At 43.1% G+C, this 18,950-nt stretch overlaps 1 protein-coding gene across 1 annotated transcript in view; it reads left to right on the top strand.

The window, feature by feature from the left end:
* slc12a3 (solute carrier family 12 member 3) overlaps nucleotides 1–18,950 on the top strand; it is a 173,401-nt gene that overhangs the window by 108,304 nt on the left and 46,147 nt on the right. The window contains exons 16-18 of the mRNA XM_056281635.1: nucleotides 8,942–9,053; nucleotides 9,222–9,359; nucleotides 9,507–9,613. Of these exons, the coding sequence (XP_056137610.1) occupies nucleotides 8,942–9,053; nucleotides 9,222–9,359; nucleotides 9,507–9,613 (357 nt within the window). The remainder of the gene's footprint in view (nucleotides 1–8,941; nucleotides 9,054–9,221; nucleotides 9,360–9,506; nucleotides 9,614–18,950) is intronic.

Raw genomic sequence — 18,950 nt, 5'->3', positions numbered from 1 at the left:
TTTCATAACAGTTATCCTAAAATAAGATAATCAATGATTTTGCTGCAAGAAAAGTTTGAAGGGTCTAGTTGTAGAGCATGACTTTAGTTCTTGGTTTCAATGTCTTGCCTTTTTTATTTATAATAATAATCACTACATTTATACAGCACTTTTCTAGACAGCCAAATCACCTCACAGTGAAGGGGGTAACTCACCTCAACCACCACCAATGTGTAGCACCACCTGGGTATTGCATGGCAGCCATTTTGCACCAGAACGCTCACCACACATCAGCTTGAGGTAGAGCGGGAGGAATCATTGAGCCAATTACATGGGGGGTGATTAGGTGGCCAGGTGGAGAGAGCCAGCTTGGGAATTTTGCCAGGACACTGGGGAACCCCCACTCTTTGTGATAAGTGCCATGGGATCTTTAATGGAATTTTAATTTAGAACATGTTTGATAATATGTAATTTTAAATGGCTATAATTGCTACTTTTGTACTTCAATCTATACTCAATAACCCATGATGACATGTTTTTAGAAATGTTTGAAATTTATTTAAAATCAAAAACTGAAATCTCATTTACATAAGTATTTGGGCGGCACAGTGACCCAGTGATTAGCGCTGTCGCCTCACAGCAAGAAGGTCCTGGGTTCCAACCTTGGGGGTCTGTGTGGAGTTTGCATGTTCTCCCCGTGTCTGTGGTGGGTTTTCTCTGGGTGCTCCGATTTCCCCCACCAACAAAGAAACATGTATGTTAGGGCTCCTGACCAAGGCAATGGGAAAAGAACTGGAGTTGGTCCCCGGGCGCAGCAGTAACTGAATTTCCCCAAGGGGGTTAATAAAGGAAACTTAATTCTTACTTCAAGCACTTTGCTGATGGCACTCCAAAATGTGGTCAGGTACATACTGTTTGCTTATCCTTGATGTGTCTAGAGCCTGATTGGAATCCACCTGTGGAAAATTGAATTGATTCAAAGTTTTAATATTATTGCCCTGTGCTGGACTGGCGGCCTGTCCAGGGTGTCTCCCTGCCTGCTGCCCAATGACTGCTGGGATAGGCTCCAGCATCCCGCGACCCTGAGAGCAGGATAAGCGGTTTGGATAATGGAATGGAATGGATGGATCTTTAATGACCACAGGGAGTCAGGACTTCGGTTTAATTTCTCATCTGAAGGACGGTATCTCCTACAGCACAGTGTCCCGTCACTGCACTGGGATTTGATGTTGGTTGTTTTTATTAGGGCCACCAACACCACTTCCAGCAGCAACATGTTCCCAAGCGAAAGCGCCTCCAAGTCTTTATCGGCCCTCGACCGGACCAATGGTTGAGCGAGCTTCCCTCAACTGGACCAATGGTTGAGCGAGCTTCCCTCAACTGGACCAATGGTTGAGCGAGGTTTTCCCTCAACTGGACCAATGGTTGAGCGAGCGAGGTTTTCCCTCAACTGGACCAATGGTTGAGCGAGGTTGAGCTTTCAGCGTCCAATAGTTAAGCAGCACACCCGTCCCCAACGACCAATCAGCGTGCCTCGTCACGGGCCGATCGACTGACAGCGCGCTAGCCTATTGGCAACTGTCGACTCAACTGATGTCCATCTCCCTGCCATTTTTCGGGACTCCAGGTAAATTTAATAGCAATCTTTTTCATACTTAACATAAGTTCTTGTTATGCATTAAGCGGTTTTCGTTTTACTAAGAGATTATAAGGAAATCGGACAACAGTGTCAGTCAGTCTAACGTTACTGGAGATGCGCGACTTGGCTAAGTGTCGGGAGGCTACCGTTGTTAGCCTCGCTAGAAAACATGAAATCACACACTTTCATTTGCTTTATTCAGTCCAACAACAGTCCAGCTTACAATATTATTGTCTTATCTAACTTGATGTGTACCACTGAAGTTACCGGCAGCTCAATTCGGGCTGTAGGCCTATGTTTCTCAGCCCCTCAGCCGATACAAAACAGCCTCTGAGGAAGGAGTGGATTGTAGGCTAACGTTACCCTCTATTTTATATCGTCTCCCAATAATTCTCTTGAAGTTTCATTTCAACTGTATTTGAGAAAGGGTTTATTTACGGTAACTGCCCTAGAAATATTGTGTGTGTGCAGTGTCACGTAAATTACATTGCACTTTCTAATATTTTTGTGTCAACACAGTGTTGTGTGATACCGGTCAATCTATAGAATCTATTTGAGTTTTAACAATTAAAGGGTAAGCCATTTCAGAGTAGCCTACAACATAAAATGAGTTTAACTCATAGGACTAGGATATATATGGTTTTGGATAGCAAAATAGGCTATTAGAATACTAATGGGCTTTAAGACAAATTACTTATATTTCTTCATGTTTCACTCCACCAGGTGAACAACAACACGGACAAGAGTAAATCAGTGCAGCGTGTGTGACAAGGTCTTCACTGAGAAGTCCAACCTTACACGCCACATGAAAAGCCATGCACCGAAGGAGAACCAGTGTGCAGTATCAGCAGCCTCGTCACATCGCTGGGAAAAGGCGTGGTGAGAAGAGAAGGTAAGATGTTTACATCTTTACAGAGATTAAATGATGTGAGTAGGCTGTTTGCTTGATTAAAAATAAAATGTTAAGCGATTACACAGATAATTATACTTAAAGATCACTTAGGCCCCACTAGATAAACGGTCTATTGAAAAGAACAAAGCTAGATTGTCCAATGTTCTGCAGAGTTACTATTCTGTTTGTGTTTTTGTTATGGTTTCACTCAAACCACAACAGATACGTAAACAGAAAGGAACATCTGCAGAATATCAGACAGTCTAATTAATTAAGTTGTGTTTTGAATAGACCATATATCTAGTGGGGTCTGAGTGATCATGTAGTGTGATTTTCTATGTCATCACTATATATCTCATTTTTAATGCTCCAAACAGCCAAGTACACCTTTAAATGATGTGAGTAGTTTTTTAAGTGGTAATGAAAGTAAATGCACATTAATCTTATCGTATGCTTTATATTTGCAGGTTGGATTTTGAAGAGCCGGAGCCTGTGAGCCGACTCATTTATCAAGAGTCTGCCACTGCTGAGCCTGCGAACCCACCCATTCAGCCAAATCCTGCCACAGCCAGCGGAGCTACACCGACCCCTTCAGCCAAAGCCTGCCACGGCCACCTTCATTCGAGCTGCGGTGTCGGGGGCATCTGTGCTCCTGGTGGTTCCTGCACAGCCTCAGGCTCCAAACATCAGTTTTCATGGGCCATCATGCAGTCAGAGTTTCACTGTGGTAGCACCGCCCCCCGCACCAACAACCAAACCAGTCATGCCCAACAAGTCGAGGAGGCCATGCAGTGCTTGCCAAGTACCTCAGTGTGGTGGACAGCGGAAGCGGTACACACCCTCCAAGGAGAAAGCTGCTGGCTGGGAGTAGCCAGAAGATATTCACCTATTGCCCAGTAACTAGGAAATCCACTACTACTGGTTTTGAAGGTGTTGTGTACACGAGCTATGAGCACTTTAAAAGTGTTGTAGATGAGGAACTGGAAAAGAGGAAATAATTGGGCTCACTCTTCTGCTATGGAAGGTGAGGAACGGCCACGGCCAGGGCAGGTGCTGAGTTAAGAGCAAAATCCAAAGTGAAAAGATGAAGCTGTCAATGAAGAGCTGGTCTCGAAACATGTCACGTTAGCAGAAATTAATGCTTTAATTATTTTGAAGAGTCTGCAGTGTCGCGAGCTTCATCTTTTCACTGTGGATTTCACTCCTGTGCTATGCCTTAATACCTCGACATTGGGTCTCTCTAACTCATTTGTGGCTCCGTTTTTTCTTTTACATTTTATTTGCAAAGTTCTGTTATTGCACTGTTATTTTAAAGTTATTGCACTGCAAGGTAAGTCCTAGGTAATGTTTAAAAGAGGTGCATAATGTTGTGAAAAGGCTAATTATATTAATCATAGTATAGGTAGTTTAAACAGGACAAACATGGGACATTTTAATGTTGAGAAGTGTGGGATTGTCTGTCATTAGGCAGAGCACTCGAGTCAATTTAGTGATGAGGTCAACATGCCAACAGTAACACAAAAAGAAATATTCAAATTGGTATTTTAAAATATATTTTAATAATATTTGAAGTTGTTAATTTGTTTGCAAAATTGTATTCTGCTTTAACATGTGTGATTTCTTATGGGTCTCTGTAAAATGGAGATTTTTTAAAATGGAACATAATTTACGGAGAAGAAAAATGCCCACTGTCTGTTTTTTTTTCATTTTAATTCTGCTGTTTAAACTGTTAAAATTTGGTGAGTTGATAAATAATAAAATAATAATTTTGTCAATAAAATATTTGTCAATGTCTGTGTGTTTACTAAATGCAAGTTTAGTATTGTTGAAATAAGATGACCCCATAATGACTGGAAGTGACCATGACAGGAAGTGTCTTCTGCTTTGGTGCCATGCCTCTTAAACTAGGATATGCTGTCAAAACTATCCAGCAAGCCTCTGGGAATCAGTCCAGTTAGTCAATAAAAATCTGAAATCTGAGCACGCTCACTTGAATGCGACCTGAAATGAATGGAATGAAGACTTGCGTGGGAAGGCTGGGTCATCTGGAAACATCAGATTAACCTGAGATTGCCACTCAAAACAATCCAATTGACTTATCTTCTAGATAACAAGTTGTTAGTAAAATGTGCTTATTTGGCATATAATTTAGCATATCATATGATGCAAATATATAATAATGACAATGATACATTTGTCTGTGTTTCTTATTGTGGGGTGTTTACAAAGATGTGTTGAAATGAAATTTACATTGCAATCTTTGTAAATGTAAATGTTAATGTCCTGTTAATGGACCTTTCCCTTTTGCTATGCCATAGAATAACCTTTTCTTCTACGGCATCATTTAGGTAGCCATTTTCTATTTGGAATGTTGAGGTCTCCCTTTTGCCATGTCACAAGCAAAAAATACAGACGAAGCTTGTGAGACATAGCAACAATAACTATGTTGCTATGTCTCACAAGCTAAGTCTGGAATGGTGTAATGATGAGGCAGCATGTAATAATGAACAGAGAATAGATGATGAACTGTTAATACGCCACAGTAAGCAAGATTAATTGTTTCCACCTGTAGTCCCCATTTACTTTCATTAAATAGAAACCTAGATGCCGAGTGTCAAGCAGGGAGGCAATGGGTATCATTTTTAGAGTATTTGGTATGACCCGGTCGGGGAATTGAACCAGCAATCTTCCGTTTACAGCGCGAGCACTCTAGCGCCCTGATCTAGCCTAGAGTTGTCATACCTTTCCCTGCCAGGCAATGGCACAAATTCCCCATATGAAGGCACGATGTCCCAGGATTTGCTCAACCTAGGATCCCAGGGATATGGACTTGGGGGGGGGGGGGGGTCGTGACCCGTTCCCGTGAGGTCTCCCATCCAAGTACTAGTCAAGCCCATACATGTTTAGCTTCCGTCATTTGGCAGAGCCAGGGTACATGTTGGTATGGCTGCCAGCCATTCTTTATCATTCTTATTTCTTAACTTCTGTTTTTCCATATCCATATTTAATCACAACAACTTGATGTAAAGGGATGTTTTGCACTCTATTGATTCATTTTTCTAATTGTTATTTATTTACCAATTGCACATTCTGTTCACACACCAGACTGTACTGAAAGGCTTTTTCTTAAAGTTTTTTTTTCTTGTCGATTTTAAAATTAAGGTTAACATTGAGTATTGTGAGGATTTTTTTTTAAAATAAGGTGTAATATTTTTATCTGATTTTTGTTTTCATTCACTTCTTTATATAGCTTTTTATATTGCATTGCAAAAAAAACTAGGTTTTTTTCTTTTTTGTGATCTCTGACCAAGGAAATACTAGTGGTGAATTAAAAGCACAAATTTCTGGTCACAAGGGGGCGCCATAGACAATCTTACTTAGGGGACCATGTTAGGTAAGGCCGCTCTGGTCTTGTCTGCCCATGATCCCATTCACATGAAGCAACAGGTGACAGAGTGAGGGTTTCACACTTGAAGCGTCACAAACCTCATTCCCGACGTCTCATCTCAAATTTCAGTGAATCTTGCAGAAACACATCACTTGTTTTTACTTCTTTCTTTTTTTTTTAAACCTGTGTTCTCGGCATGCTTGACATATGACACAGGGAATTTGTATGCCATTGTGTCCTGGACAGAGTTAATTTGTAAGTGGAATTCAAATTCTCCACCTGCAAAGGCAATCTTTATTAATTACCAAGAACCCCTTATAATAACTTATAACTCACCCATTTGAATGACCTTTGGGATGACAAGAAGCTTAGGCTTCTGTTATATTTTGTTTTTGTTTTTTGAACACCCAGATTTTATTAGATCTTTTTTGACAAAAACAGCAGCATATCATTAAAAACATCTCAACATCATTGCCAGGCACCATGACAACATCCACAACATCCAGATAAAGTTTCCTCTGGGTGCTCCAGTTTCCTCCCACAGTCCAAAAACATGTAGGTCAGGTGAATCAGTCATAATAAATTGTCCCTAGGTGTGTGTGTGTGTGTGTTTGTGTGTCTGCCCTGTGATGGCCTGCCGGTCTGTCCAAGGTGTCTCCCTGCCCGCCACCAATGACTGCTGGAATAGGTTCCAGCATCCCCGCGACCCTGAGAGCAGGATAAGCAGTTAAGATGATGAATGTATATATATATATATATATATATATATATATATATATATATATATATATATATATATATATAGTAGCGAATTAGGGGGGGGGCAGTCCGGGAACCGTCGCGACAGCCAGGATGCGAACCTGTGTTTCCCACTCCACAAGCCACAACGTTTACCAGTCGACTAAAGGGTCTGACATGTTAGCCAAGGGCTACCGAGCCTATTCATCCGTGATTGTTAAATTGCCTCCTTACCTTCGGGATTCGCATCCCCGCGAATTGCCACAGCCAGGACGAGAACCTGGGGCTCCGCACCGCAAGCGACAACGTTAACCAGCCGACTAAAGGGTCTGACCCGTTAGCCAAGGGCTACCGAGCCTATTCATCCGTAATCGTTACAATATATTATGATTGATGATGACGGGGCTTTATACAGCACTACATTTTTTAAAGTTATATTTAGTTTTCTAGATTGGAAGAACATACAGCAGAAGGAAGGTAAATTGCATTTTAAGCAGTGAGATTGAGGTGGAAAAACCACCATGTTCCTTATTCCAACAAATAAAGGATCAATTTCGTCCATCTTGCGATGTACAAGTCATTCCTCAAACTCAGTAGGAAAGTCAGTCTCTCTATCTCATGAATTGATGATCTTTGATCATTTCAAGCCAAACATCTACTGTAGGTGGGTCAGTCTATAACCATTCATGAGTGATTTTTTTTTTTTTGCTGCTACAGTCAATATTGTCAGGAGGTATCTGTCATTTCCTGTTATTTCTGCTGGCAGATCACCCAAATAAGTGACATGCGCGTCATGGGGATCTGCCGCCCAAGAATATGCTGCTTAATTCTCCAAATACTTTCACAAAATAGTTGTACCTTTGGGCAGCTCCAAAAAATGTGCCTCATCACCCCCACAACTTCTCCAACATTATTGATATTAGATATGTTTTCATTTTAGGAGCAATGAAAACATGAACAAGATTCTTTCAACAGAATCCACGCCAGTGCATAGAACAAGAAGTAGAAAAAATAGTTTCACATGTTCCCCCATTGTTGACTGGTTATTTTGTCATATAATTCTTTATCCCATCTCTCCTCGATATAACTTGTGATAGTTCTCCTGCCCTTTGCAATTCCCTGGTTAAGTTTTGAAACTACTGATTTAGAACTAACAGTGTATGTCTCTACCGTGAATTGTATTATTTCATAAGGTTCCATAGCTGCCTCTTTTTTTCCCAATTTCTTTTAAGAAATATTGGGGTTACTGTAAATATCTGAAAAAGTAATGCTTTTCCAAATTGTATTTTTCTTCTAATATCTGAACGTTTTGTAGTGTTCTTTACAGTAAGTAATACCTTTATTCGTCTAGTAATAAAAATCTAGAATCCATACAATTTGGTTTAAATTCTCTTACCATGTTCTACAGTTTTTTTTAAAATGGTCCACAAGATTAATTGCTTTATAATGTCAAACCATTTGTGCAAGGTAAATTAGACCAAGGGGTTTAAGTGGTCTTGATAAGTTATTGCTACTTTGTGATCCCCAATCAATGCTTGTACTGGGATACCCTTGCATTCTCTCTCCATCTCCTTCCATTTTGCTTCATAGCCATTGTCACACAAAATAACTATAGTTTTTAATAGGGCAGAATGGTAATAATCCCTAAGATTATGAGAGACATACTACCTCTATCCTTACTGATTATTAATGCAATATATTTATGCAATATATCATTAATATATTCATAATATTTGCCATCATATCAGTTACAATATAATTTTACTAATTTGTGGAGATTTTGGACATGGGACCACCACTACACACAGCTTTAAAACGGTATCTTATGGGGCATCAGAACATGACCGTCAGACATATTCAAAAAATTCCAAGTGAAAATGAAAATGAAAGTGCAAGTTAAAAGCTTACCGAAAATATCCAATAATAACAATGGTCAATCACATTGTTGAGCTACTTCCTGGTTCAGCTTGTGGGAATGCCCATGGCTAATAGTAAATAGTAACATGGACGGCACAACTGAGAAGTAATAGGTCATGAGAAATCATGGTCACAGCCTAACTGAGGCACTACATTGTTATTGTTGTTGTTGCTGAAAGGTCAGGTTCATGGCTCATGCCACAATGAGTATAATAAGACACCGCTGTAAAGCTCTGTCTAGCGGCAGCCCTGTGTCCAAAATCTTAAAAATGAAGCCAGTGAAAAAAATGACCTCCAAATAAACCGAGATGCACAATGGCAAAAACTACAAAAATAAAACCCAAATTGTAAAAAACGGAATTATCCTTCAACTTTATTCTTCTTTCAGACCACAATGCCTGGTGCTGACAGGTCCTCCCAGCAGTCGGCCGACATTGGTGGATCTGGTAAGCTCTCTCACCAAGGGTCTAAGCCTAATGATGTGTGGCAATGTGGTCAATGTAAGTCCAGCTCAACACACACACACACACACACACACACACACACACACACACACACACACACACACACACACACACACACACACACACACACCTCTCAACACTGCCCACAGAATCAGTCTCATAACAACATATAATCTGCCAGAGAAATAAGTTTTGTCTATACAGGGTGACCACACCCTCTCTGGAGTGGAGATAGCAAGCAGCAATAGTCATGTGACGTGGCTGAACCAAAGGGGAGTCAAATCATTCTACCACAGTGTTGTGGCAGCAGACCTACGCTCAGGAGTTTTCATGCTGCTAAAGGTCAGAGTTGGGTTTATTCTATTCTATTCTATTCTATTCTATTCTATTCTATTCTATCCTATTCTATTCTATTCTATACTATACTGTTCTATTCCATTGGGCTTAATGACGTCTCACCTCTTCCTCTGATGTATTTATCCCCACTAGGGGGCAGGGTTGGGGCGTATTAGGCCTAACGTTTTACTGATGGGCTTCAAGAAAGACTGGCGCAGAGACACACCCCAGGCTGCACACAACTACATAGGAATACTGCAGTGAGTACTTTCAGTTCACTAAGATTGATTGAATTGACCTAATGTTGTGTATCTGTGTGGGTCTAATCCTGGGGCTGTATTAAGGAAGTTTTATTTTAGCACTAAGTGAACTAAATGGCACTAAAAGTTCCAAGCCAAAAGTGTATTTCCTAAAACTGCTTCAAGAAGCAGCTGAGATCAAATATAACCAAAGAAGTGGGTTAAATCTTAAGCTAAAAGGTTTACCCAATCGGCTGTGTGCATAGTAACTGTAGTCCACTGACTTTCGGATTCTACTGCAGCGGTCATACCAGTTTCCTGTTTGTTGGTGTGTGCTATTGACAATGGCATATTTTTCACAATGCCTGCAAGATTTACCATGGATTAATGTCAATGACATGCACAGAATTGTCGACAAACTTTCACTTGCACCTACCAGCAAACGGGTGAAAAGTTTCAAGTTGTACATATCAAGTTAAGTCCACAATTATGAGGATGAGAGAACAGACGGACGGACGGGCGGATGGATGGAATTCACCCGCTTGCTGGTAGGTATATATAGTGTTGTGGAAACTGCAGGAAAGTAAAGATGGGGGGGGGGGGGGGGGTCAGCTCAGGTTCCTGAACTATGTTATGATAATTTCATTGAGGCCAGACAAAGTGCTATCATCAGCCGCTTCGAACCAGGTGCTCATTATATTGCTGACAGTTCCCTGGAAGGCCCCGATAGAAGAGGCAAATGAGCAGAATCGGTCAAAGTACCAGGAGCCGGTGGATCAATGCTGGAGGAGAGGCTGGAAGGCACATTGTGAGCCCATTGACTTTGGATCTAGAGGCTTTGCTGGCCGCTCACCGTGCAAGGTCTACACTCTACTTGGCATCACTGGGGCTGGAAAAAGGAAAGCCATCAGTTCTTCCATGGAAGCTGTAGAGAGGGCCTCCAGATGACTTTGGATCAGAAGTAGTGATCTGTGGGCCAATGCTCCTGGGACACAAGCCAGGGCCTGATCAACCCTGGCTGGGTCACCTGAGCGAGAGAGTATGATGTTTAAAGACCTGAAACACCCGAGGACCTCAGCAAACATTACTGATAATGTGTCCCAGTGCATTATAGGATGCATCTTCGAATCATTCAAACTGATTCAGCCAGTGATGCCCAGGACTAGGCTGGGTGACCACCAAAAACAGATTGGTAGTGACTGGAGAGACAGTTGACAGCTCGAAAAGATAGCAACTGGGGCAGGAAGGGGTAGCAACCCAACCTGTATCTTTCGTGAGGAAGAACCCAAATAAGATACAGGTAAACACACAGGGTTATACCCCCAGGGCAGCCCAAGGGGGGGGGTGAGTACCCCAATAGGACGGACTTAACGATGATGACCTTGGCAAACAGATTACCAATGATGACAACTCAAAGATGCATTTGTGGAAAGTCTGCGAGAATGAGCACGGCCTTAAAATCCATCAGGCCCAGATGAAATGCTTGGTGCAGGGGGGGGGGGAGCAGTGCAGTGCACAGGATCCACTCCTGGTAAGATGCAGGAGTCTGGCCCAAAGACACCCCACAGAGCCCAGAACCTCCATGTGCTAAGCTCTCTGGCTCCCAGCAGAGTACTTCAGCAGAATCAGATCAAGTGGCCTTTAGTAAACCAGCACAGAGAGTAGCGCCAGTTTGACGAGGACATAGCCAGAATCATCAAATCAGCAGCAAAGGGAGACACAGACAGTCGGCTTCTGATGATGACAACCATCATTGTCAGTTTTGCAGCAGAAAGGTTTTGTGTTTCATGGTATTATGTTGTATTGTATTGTATTGTATTGTATTATGGTGTATGGCTTTATGGGGTGTATAATGTTGTATTTTATGTATTGTTGTGTATTTTAGTGTTATTGTATTGTGTTGTGGTGTACCACATCTGTTTTTTATTTTTTGCTTTGACCCGCCTAGGGACAACAGATTTAAATTAGCAGTATTGCTACAATCCGGCATGTTTACATATGTATCGGCGATACCAATGTTCATTAATATGCACTGTCCCTATTCAAACAAACAAACAAACAAATAAATAAATATTACCAGACCCAACTACACCATGAACCAAAGGGCAGACAAGATCCATCAACTGCGGCAAGCGCTTCGGACTCTGGCAGGGCAGTTCAAGGTAGCAACTGAGGAGAAGAAACCTCCACTGGCTGAGCTCTGTTACATCATCAGGAAGACGGTCATGACCCTGCGCAGAGCAGAATGCCACAGGAGATGGAGGAGAGAGAGAGAGAGCCAGGAAGTGTATTGTGTTTATAGCTGATCCATTTGGATTCACAATGCAGCTGTTAGGGAAGAAGCATAGCGGTCATCTTGCCTGCTCTAAAGAAGAGGTAGACCACTTCCTGCACAACACTCTGAGTGACCCTGATAAGAAAGCAAGAACTCTCAAAACTCTTTTGGATATACAGTCACTCACGGTGGAGTTCAATATCAAAGAGCCCATCTAGAAGGAAGTCCAGGAGGTGGTTACTTCAGCCAGAGCCAGCTCTGTTCAGGGACCCAGTGGAGTAACCTATAAGGTGTATAAGCACTTCCCAGAGCTCTTCAGTATCCTCTGGAAGATTCTGCGGGTGAGTTGGTGCAGGGGAACTGTAGCAGATCAGTGAAGGCAGGCAGAGGGAGTCTGGATACCAAAAGAAGAGAACTCAAACAAGCTGGAACAGTTCAGATCCATCTCGCTTCTCAGTGTGGAGGGGAACATCTTCAGTGTCCTGTCCAGAAGGAAGACAGACTTCCTCCGTAAGAATGCCTACAGTGATACTTCGGTACAGAAAGGTGCCACTGCTGGAGTTCCAGGGTGCCTAGAACACACTGGAATTGTCACCCAGCTGATCAGGGAGGCACATGAAGGGAAGGTGGCCTAGTTGTGCTTTGGCTTGACCTTGCCAATGCATGTGGCTCAATACCCCACAAGCTGATTGAGATTACCCTGAACCGACACCATGTTCCCAGTAAGATCATTGACCTCATCCTGAACTACTATGGGAACTTCAGGCTCAGAGTCCCTTTCGGGAGGAAAAGACCAGCAGAATGGTGGGCATGCGGCAGTAGGGAGCATGGACAAGGTGGGAGGGTGCGCTGGAGAGGAAGATATCCTGGGCAGATATTTGGCAGGCAGAACCGCAGTGGATCAAGTTGATGGTACAAGCCATGTATGATGTTCAACCTAGTCCAGCAAATCTCCATCTCTGGGGCAAGACTAATTCTCCACAATGTCCCTTGTGCTCTGGAAAAGGTTCACTCGAGCACATCCTCAGCAGCTGCCCATCAGCCCTGGCAAGGGCCGATACTACTGGCGACATGACCAAGTGCTGAAGACAGTCGCAGAGGCCATCTCCAAAGCCGTGGCCACCAACAAGCAAGTCTGCAGACAGAGGAACATTTCCTTTGTTAGGGCTGGTGAGCAGCTTCAGTCACAACCCAGATCAGGAGCCAGTCTCTTCAACTTTGCGTCAGACTGGGAGATGTGAGTCGACTTGTGGTGGCAGCTCAGGTTCTCGGACCACGTTATGACAACTTCGTTGAGGCCAGACGTAGTGCTATCATCAGCCTCTTCAAAACAGGTGCTCCTTATAGAGCTGACAGTTTCCTGGGAGGACCGGATGGAAGAGGAAATGAGAAGAAGCAGTCCAAGTATCAGGAACTGGTGGATCATTGCCAGAGGAGAGGCTGAAAGGCAAATTGTGAGCCCATTGATGTTGGGTGTTGAGGCTTGGCTGGCCGCTCACTGTTTAAGGTCTACACTCGGCACCACTGGGGCTGCAAAAAGGAAAGCCATCAAGTATTCCATGGAGGCTGCAGGGAGGGTATCCAGATGGCTTTGGATCAGAAGGAGTAATCTGTGGGCCAATGCTGCTGGAACACACGCCAGGGCCTGATCAACCCTGTCTGGGTCACCTGAGCGAGGATATATTATGTTGAAAGACCCTAAACACCCAAGGACCTCAGGAAACATCACTGATGATGTGTCTCAGTGCATCCTAGGATTTATCTTCGAATGTTGCCTTGCTTGGGACACGAGATGTTCTTCTATATTTTCCACCATGGCTGGGTCTTTTGCTTGAGTGTATGGTACACTGGGCGGCCCAAAGTTCTGCTTAGAAGGAAATTCGAGTTCTGGTGTGTAGATTTTGTGGTAAGAGACAACGGTCGATGTGTATTGAGGGGTCCTTATTTCTGGATTGCCTGTGGGTGCATCTACAATGAGCTTGGTTGGAGCATTTGTGCATTGAGTGACCCCTTCTGTGTATTCTTTTGTGCGTGTTTCTATTTTGTTGAGAATCTCACCATAGTCTTTCTGCCTGTAAGACCTCTGCTCTAGCTTCCGCAGCTGCAGCTCTTTTCTCAGTTTGTACCCTATCCCCTCAGTTTTCAAAGTAGGGGGTCCGGGAGAATGAAAATGAAAATGAAAAATGCAGTTAAAAATAAACTAATAAAATTAAATATATCAAAAAATAAATTTCAATTCAAATTCAATTCATAAGATTATTGTGCCGGTTTAAAATAAAATAGCAATTGTTATAAATACTTCCATAACGAAATGAGGTCTTTGCCACGCCCTTCTTTCAATCACAGCCAATTAATAACTAACCATCTGCCTGTCAGTCAAAGCATTACGTTTAGCTACTAACTGCTGCCCGAGCGTGTTAATAAAATCACAAGTTAGCTTACGACTGCTGTTTGCGCTAGCGAGCTAACGTTAGATTTTTTTTCTGGGGCCGTGGAATTTAGCTAGTTAGCTGGTGCTCGCTTAAAATAACGGAGAAGTTTTTGAAGAGAAAAACGTCAGACGAGCAGACAGGAGCAGCAACGAGCAGATTGGAGGCAGCAACGAGCAGATTGGAGGCAGCAATGAGCAGACTGGAGGCAGCAGCTCAGCTGCAATAAATGCACGAATACGGAACTCCTGGCCAACTAAAACGCGAAGATACGACCAAGCGTACATAAAGTACGGCTTTACGTCCGCAAGTAAAAGTGGATATGATATCCCTAAATGTGTTCTCTGCCTCGAGACCCTCTCCCGTCTAAACTTGGACGACACTTGAAGCAAAAGCACCCGTCAGAGGCCGACAAATCAGTAGAATTTTTCAAACGAAAAGAACAACATCTGGCCAGGCAGTCGGCTACTTTCGGGCAGCAAGCTACGGTTTCTGAACGGGCATTGAATGCATCCTTTTTGGCCTCATACCACATTGCCCGTGCTAAGAAACTGCACACAATTGGAGAAGAATCAATTCTACCAGCTACCAAAGATATTGTCAGAGAATTGCTTGGTGAGGATGCCGCCAGCAAAATCAACACTGTATCACTCTCCGACGTGTCCGTTCAGCTTTTGGAACAGGTGAGAGCCAACGAGTATGTTGCACTTCTGTCGGACGAGAGCACGGACGTGTCCAATGCTGCACAACTGCCTGTGTACACCCGATTCATTTCCCAGGAAAGCTTTGTTGAGGAAATATTATTTTGCAAAGCACTTGAAGGTAGGACCACTGGAAAAGACATTTTCCAAGTTTTAGATGAGTACATTGAATCAAATGGACTTGACTGGTATCGTTGTGTGGGGGTGTGTTCTGACGGGGCAGCGTCCATGACCGGCCAAGAGAGTGGAGTGACGCTATTCATCAAGCAGAAGGCCTCCAATGCCGTTGCCACGCACTGCATGCTCCACCGCGAGGCGCTGGTAGCGAAACGGATCGATGATGAACTTCATCAGGTATTACAAGACGTTATACACATCGTCAATTTCATAATAGCGCGCCCCCTGAAACACAGACTGTTCGCTCTTTTGTGTAACGAGATGGGCGATAGATTTGAGGGTTTGCGTCTCCACTCCAACGTACACTGGCTTTCACGGGGGGCTGTTCTCAGTCGCGTATTTGAGCTGCGAAGGGAAATCGCTGAATTCCTCTCGTCTGAAAACCATCAGCTGCTGGCAGACTGTTTTCCAGACGCATCATGGATTCAGAAACTCGCATATTTGTCGGACATTTTCCAGCGTCTAAATAAACTGAGCCAGAGCATGCAGGGGCGCGATACATACATATTACATGTCCAGGACAAAGTGCGCGCTTTTTCCAAGAAAATCCCATTGTGGTCGAGCAAACTCAAGGAGGGAGTGACAGAGATGTTCCCACATCTTCACCAAGAGCTGCTGTCATCCGGTGTTGATTCAGGCACCATCTCACCTCTTATTAAATCCCACCTGCAGCACATGCAGGGATATTTCAAAGACTATTTCCCTTACCTTGACAATTACCACCAAGACTGGATCAGAGACCCCTTTGCACATGGAGTAGGTGCCAGTCTGGATATGAAGTCCCAAGAAGAACTCATTGATATGTCAAATTCAGGGGAATTGAAAATTAAATTTGATGCTCTTTCACTACACGAGTACTGGCTGTATGTGAGAATGGACTGTCCTAACCTGGCTGAGAGGGCTGCCAAATACCTTCTTCCATTTGCCACCACATACCCCTGCGAGTCAGGATTCTCAACATTGAAAGTACTGAAAACAAAGCACAGAGCACGTTTGCAAGTGGACAATGACATGCGTATGGCACTCACAAACCTAAAACCCAGGATTGATAAACTGTGTAGGAGCCACCAAGCCCACCTGTCCCACTAGTGAGAAACACACACACACACACACACACACACACACACACACACACACACACACACACACACACACACACACACACACACACACACACACACACACACACACACACACACAATGAACAATAAGAAAGAACATTACAGAAAGAAAGAATATTGAATATTGTAAAACAGAAGGACAATGTTTATATAGCAGAAATAAATATTGAATATAACAAGTCTGGGAAATGACATTAATAATAAGAAAGACAATTACGGAAAGAAAGAAATGTTGAACACTGTAAAACTGAGAAAGGACACTTAATGTTTACAATAAAAAAGAAAGAAATATTGAATAGTAATTTGGGGGAAATAAATAAATAATAAGAAAGAAAAAATACTAAAAGAAAGAACTGTTGATGAATATTGTAAAGCACAAATGACAACGAATGTTTGGTTAAAAGAAATAATATTGAATATAATACAACTGAGAAATTATTTGAAATGTAAATTAAATTAATATTGCAGTCATAAAAATAAAGAAATATTAAGAAGCTATATGTTTGATTTTTTATCCAAAGGAGTTGAATCAAGTGCAACTGGACTTGGTATATATCCGTGAAGACGTTTCGCCTCTCATCCAAGAGGCTTCCTCAGTTCGTGCCTTTCTGACTAGACCAAGCTAGTCTAACTGGCTGGTGATGAGACTCAGAATTTATCCTCTAGGAGTCGTTGTCAGAGCTATAGATGTCCATGGCTCTTTGTGATCAGATGTTTACCAACGCCCGTCGCTAACAGAGCCATAGATATGAGTGGCTCTTTTGTGTACCGATGTTTGGCCGCGCCCGTCGTTATCAGAGCTATTGATATGCGTGGCTCTCCTGTGCTCCGATGTCCAGCCGCGCCCGTCGCCATCGGAGCTATTGATTTGCATTTGTTTAGCAGCGACGGTCGTTGGGGGTGTTAGTTTCGACTTCATTATTCAGTGGTCATTAGAGTCGTTGGAGCCGTTAGTGACCGACTGTTGTTCTTGGAGGCTAGGCTTCTTGAGTCTCCTGGGTAGAGATGAAAGGACGGCATTGTAAGTGGGAGATAGGTGGTGTCGCAGACCTCCTCCTCTGTTGAGGGATGTTTTTTCCAGTTTCGCATAGATGGCTTCCTTCACCCCTCTTTCAAACCATCTATCTTCTGTGTCCAAAATGTGTACGTTGCTGTCCTTGAAGTAGTGTGTCTTCTCCTTTAGGTGTAGATAGACTGCTGAGTCTTGTCCTGAGGAGCTTGGCCTTCTGTGTTGGGCCATCCGTTTGTGTAGTGGTTGTTTGGTTTTTCCTATGTATAGGTCAGTGCAATCCTCATTGCACTGTACGGCATACACCAGATTGCTTTTCCGGGTGTGTGGTAAACGGTCTTTGGGATGAACCAGTCTTTGTCGGAGTGTGTTGCTGGGTTTGAAGTATACAGGGATGCGGTGTTTGTTGAAAATTCTCCTGAGTTTCTCGGGAGACCCCAGAAACATATGAGATGACTGTGCGATTTCCTTCTGTTCCTTTTTTCCTCGTCGCTCACCTGGTTGGTCTTTTTGGAATGTGTTGCAGTTTTCACAAAGGTCCAACTGGGGTAGCCGCAGGTTTTTAAAGCTCCCCTCAGGTGTTTGTGTTCTTCTCGATGGGCCTGAGTGCTGCTGGGCACATCGTCAGCTCTGTGTTGCAAAGTTCTGATGACGCTCAGTTTGTGTTCCAGCGGGTGGTGTGAGTCGAAAAGTAGATATCGGTCTGTGTGTGTAGGTTTCCTGTAAACCCCAATGTAGAGGCTCCTGTCTTCCCCAATGTGGACGTCACAGTCCAAGAAGGGCAAACCGTTGTTCTTTACATCTTCCCTTGTGAACTTAATGTTCTTGTCCACTGAGTTGATGTTTTTGGTAAACGCTTGCACCTCTTGTGTTTGGATTTTGACTCATGTGTCGTCCACATATCTGAACCAGTGGCTCGGAGGTGTTCCTCTGAAGGAGTTCAGGGTCCTGGTGTTCTACCTCCTCCATATATAAGTTGGCCACAATGGGCGATACTGGTGAGCCCATTGCACAGCCGTGTTTCTGTCTGTTTCTGTTCTCCTTTTTAGCAAATGCCTTAGCTGCCTCGGCTTCTGTGCGGCAGCTGCTTTACTGTTTGGTTAATTTTTTGACTGTCTAGATGGGCAAAATGTGTTCGATCTGGTTCTCACTGATCCTAAGATAGTTTTTCTCTGACATTGTGGTGTTGATTGGACTGTGCGCTTACTTGTAGAAATAATTCCAGTTGAGCTTGCTTCTGCAGAATGTTGGTTGGCTCCCACCGTGCTGTTCAATTCTTCAGACACAAAGGCTGGCCTGGCAGAGGTTGTTGTTTTACTTTCCTGTCCTCTACCACCAATACTTCGCTGGAATTGACAGATTAAACTCCTCTCCAAGATGACCACGCTGAAAAGAGGGCTAAAGATCACTCTTTACTGAAGCCAAATTGAGTAGGGTTAAACTGAGAAACAAACATACAATGCATAGCATACAATGAAACAATAAACAGCCACAAACAATGTGACTGGCAGGAATGACAATATGGTCCGTATACAACTCGTTAGCCAAAATGAAAGTCAGCTCTTTCTTACAAAACATTCATGCTAAATAAAAATTCGAATATACCCCAAATACTCTTTATTAACCGAAATAAACTTTGCAATTTA

Source organism: Lampris incognitus, chromosome 6 (genome assembly GCF_029633865.1).
Source record: "Lampris incognitus isolate fLamInc1 chromosome 6, fLamInc1.hap2, whole genome shotgun sequence".
In the NCBI taxonomy this organism is placed as follows: Eukaryota; Metazoa; Chordata; class Actinopteri; order Lampriformes; family Lampridae; genus Lampris; species Lampris incognitus.
The sequence above is the reverse complement of the archived record's forward strand: the minus strand, read 5'-3'. Positions and strand labels throughout refer to the sequence as shown.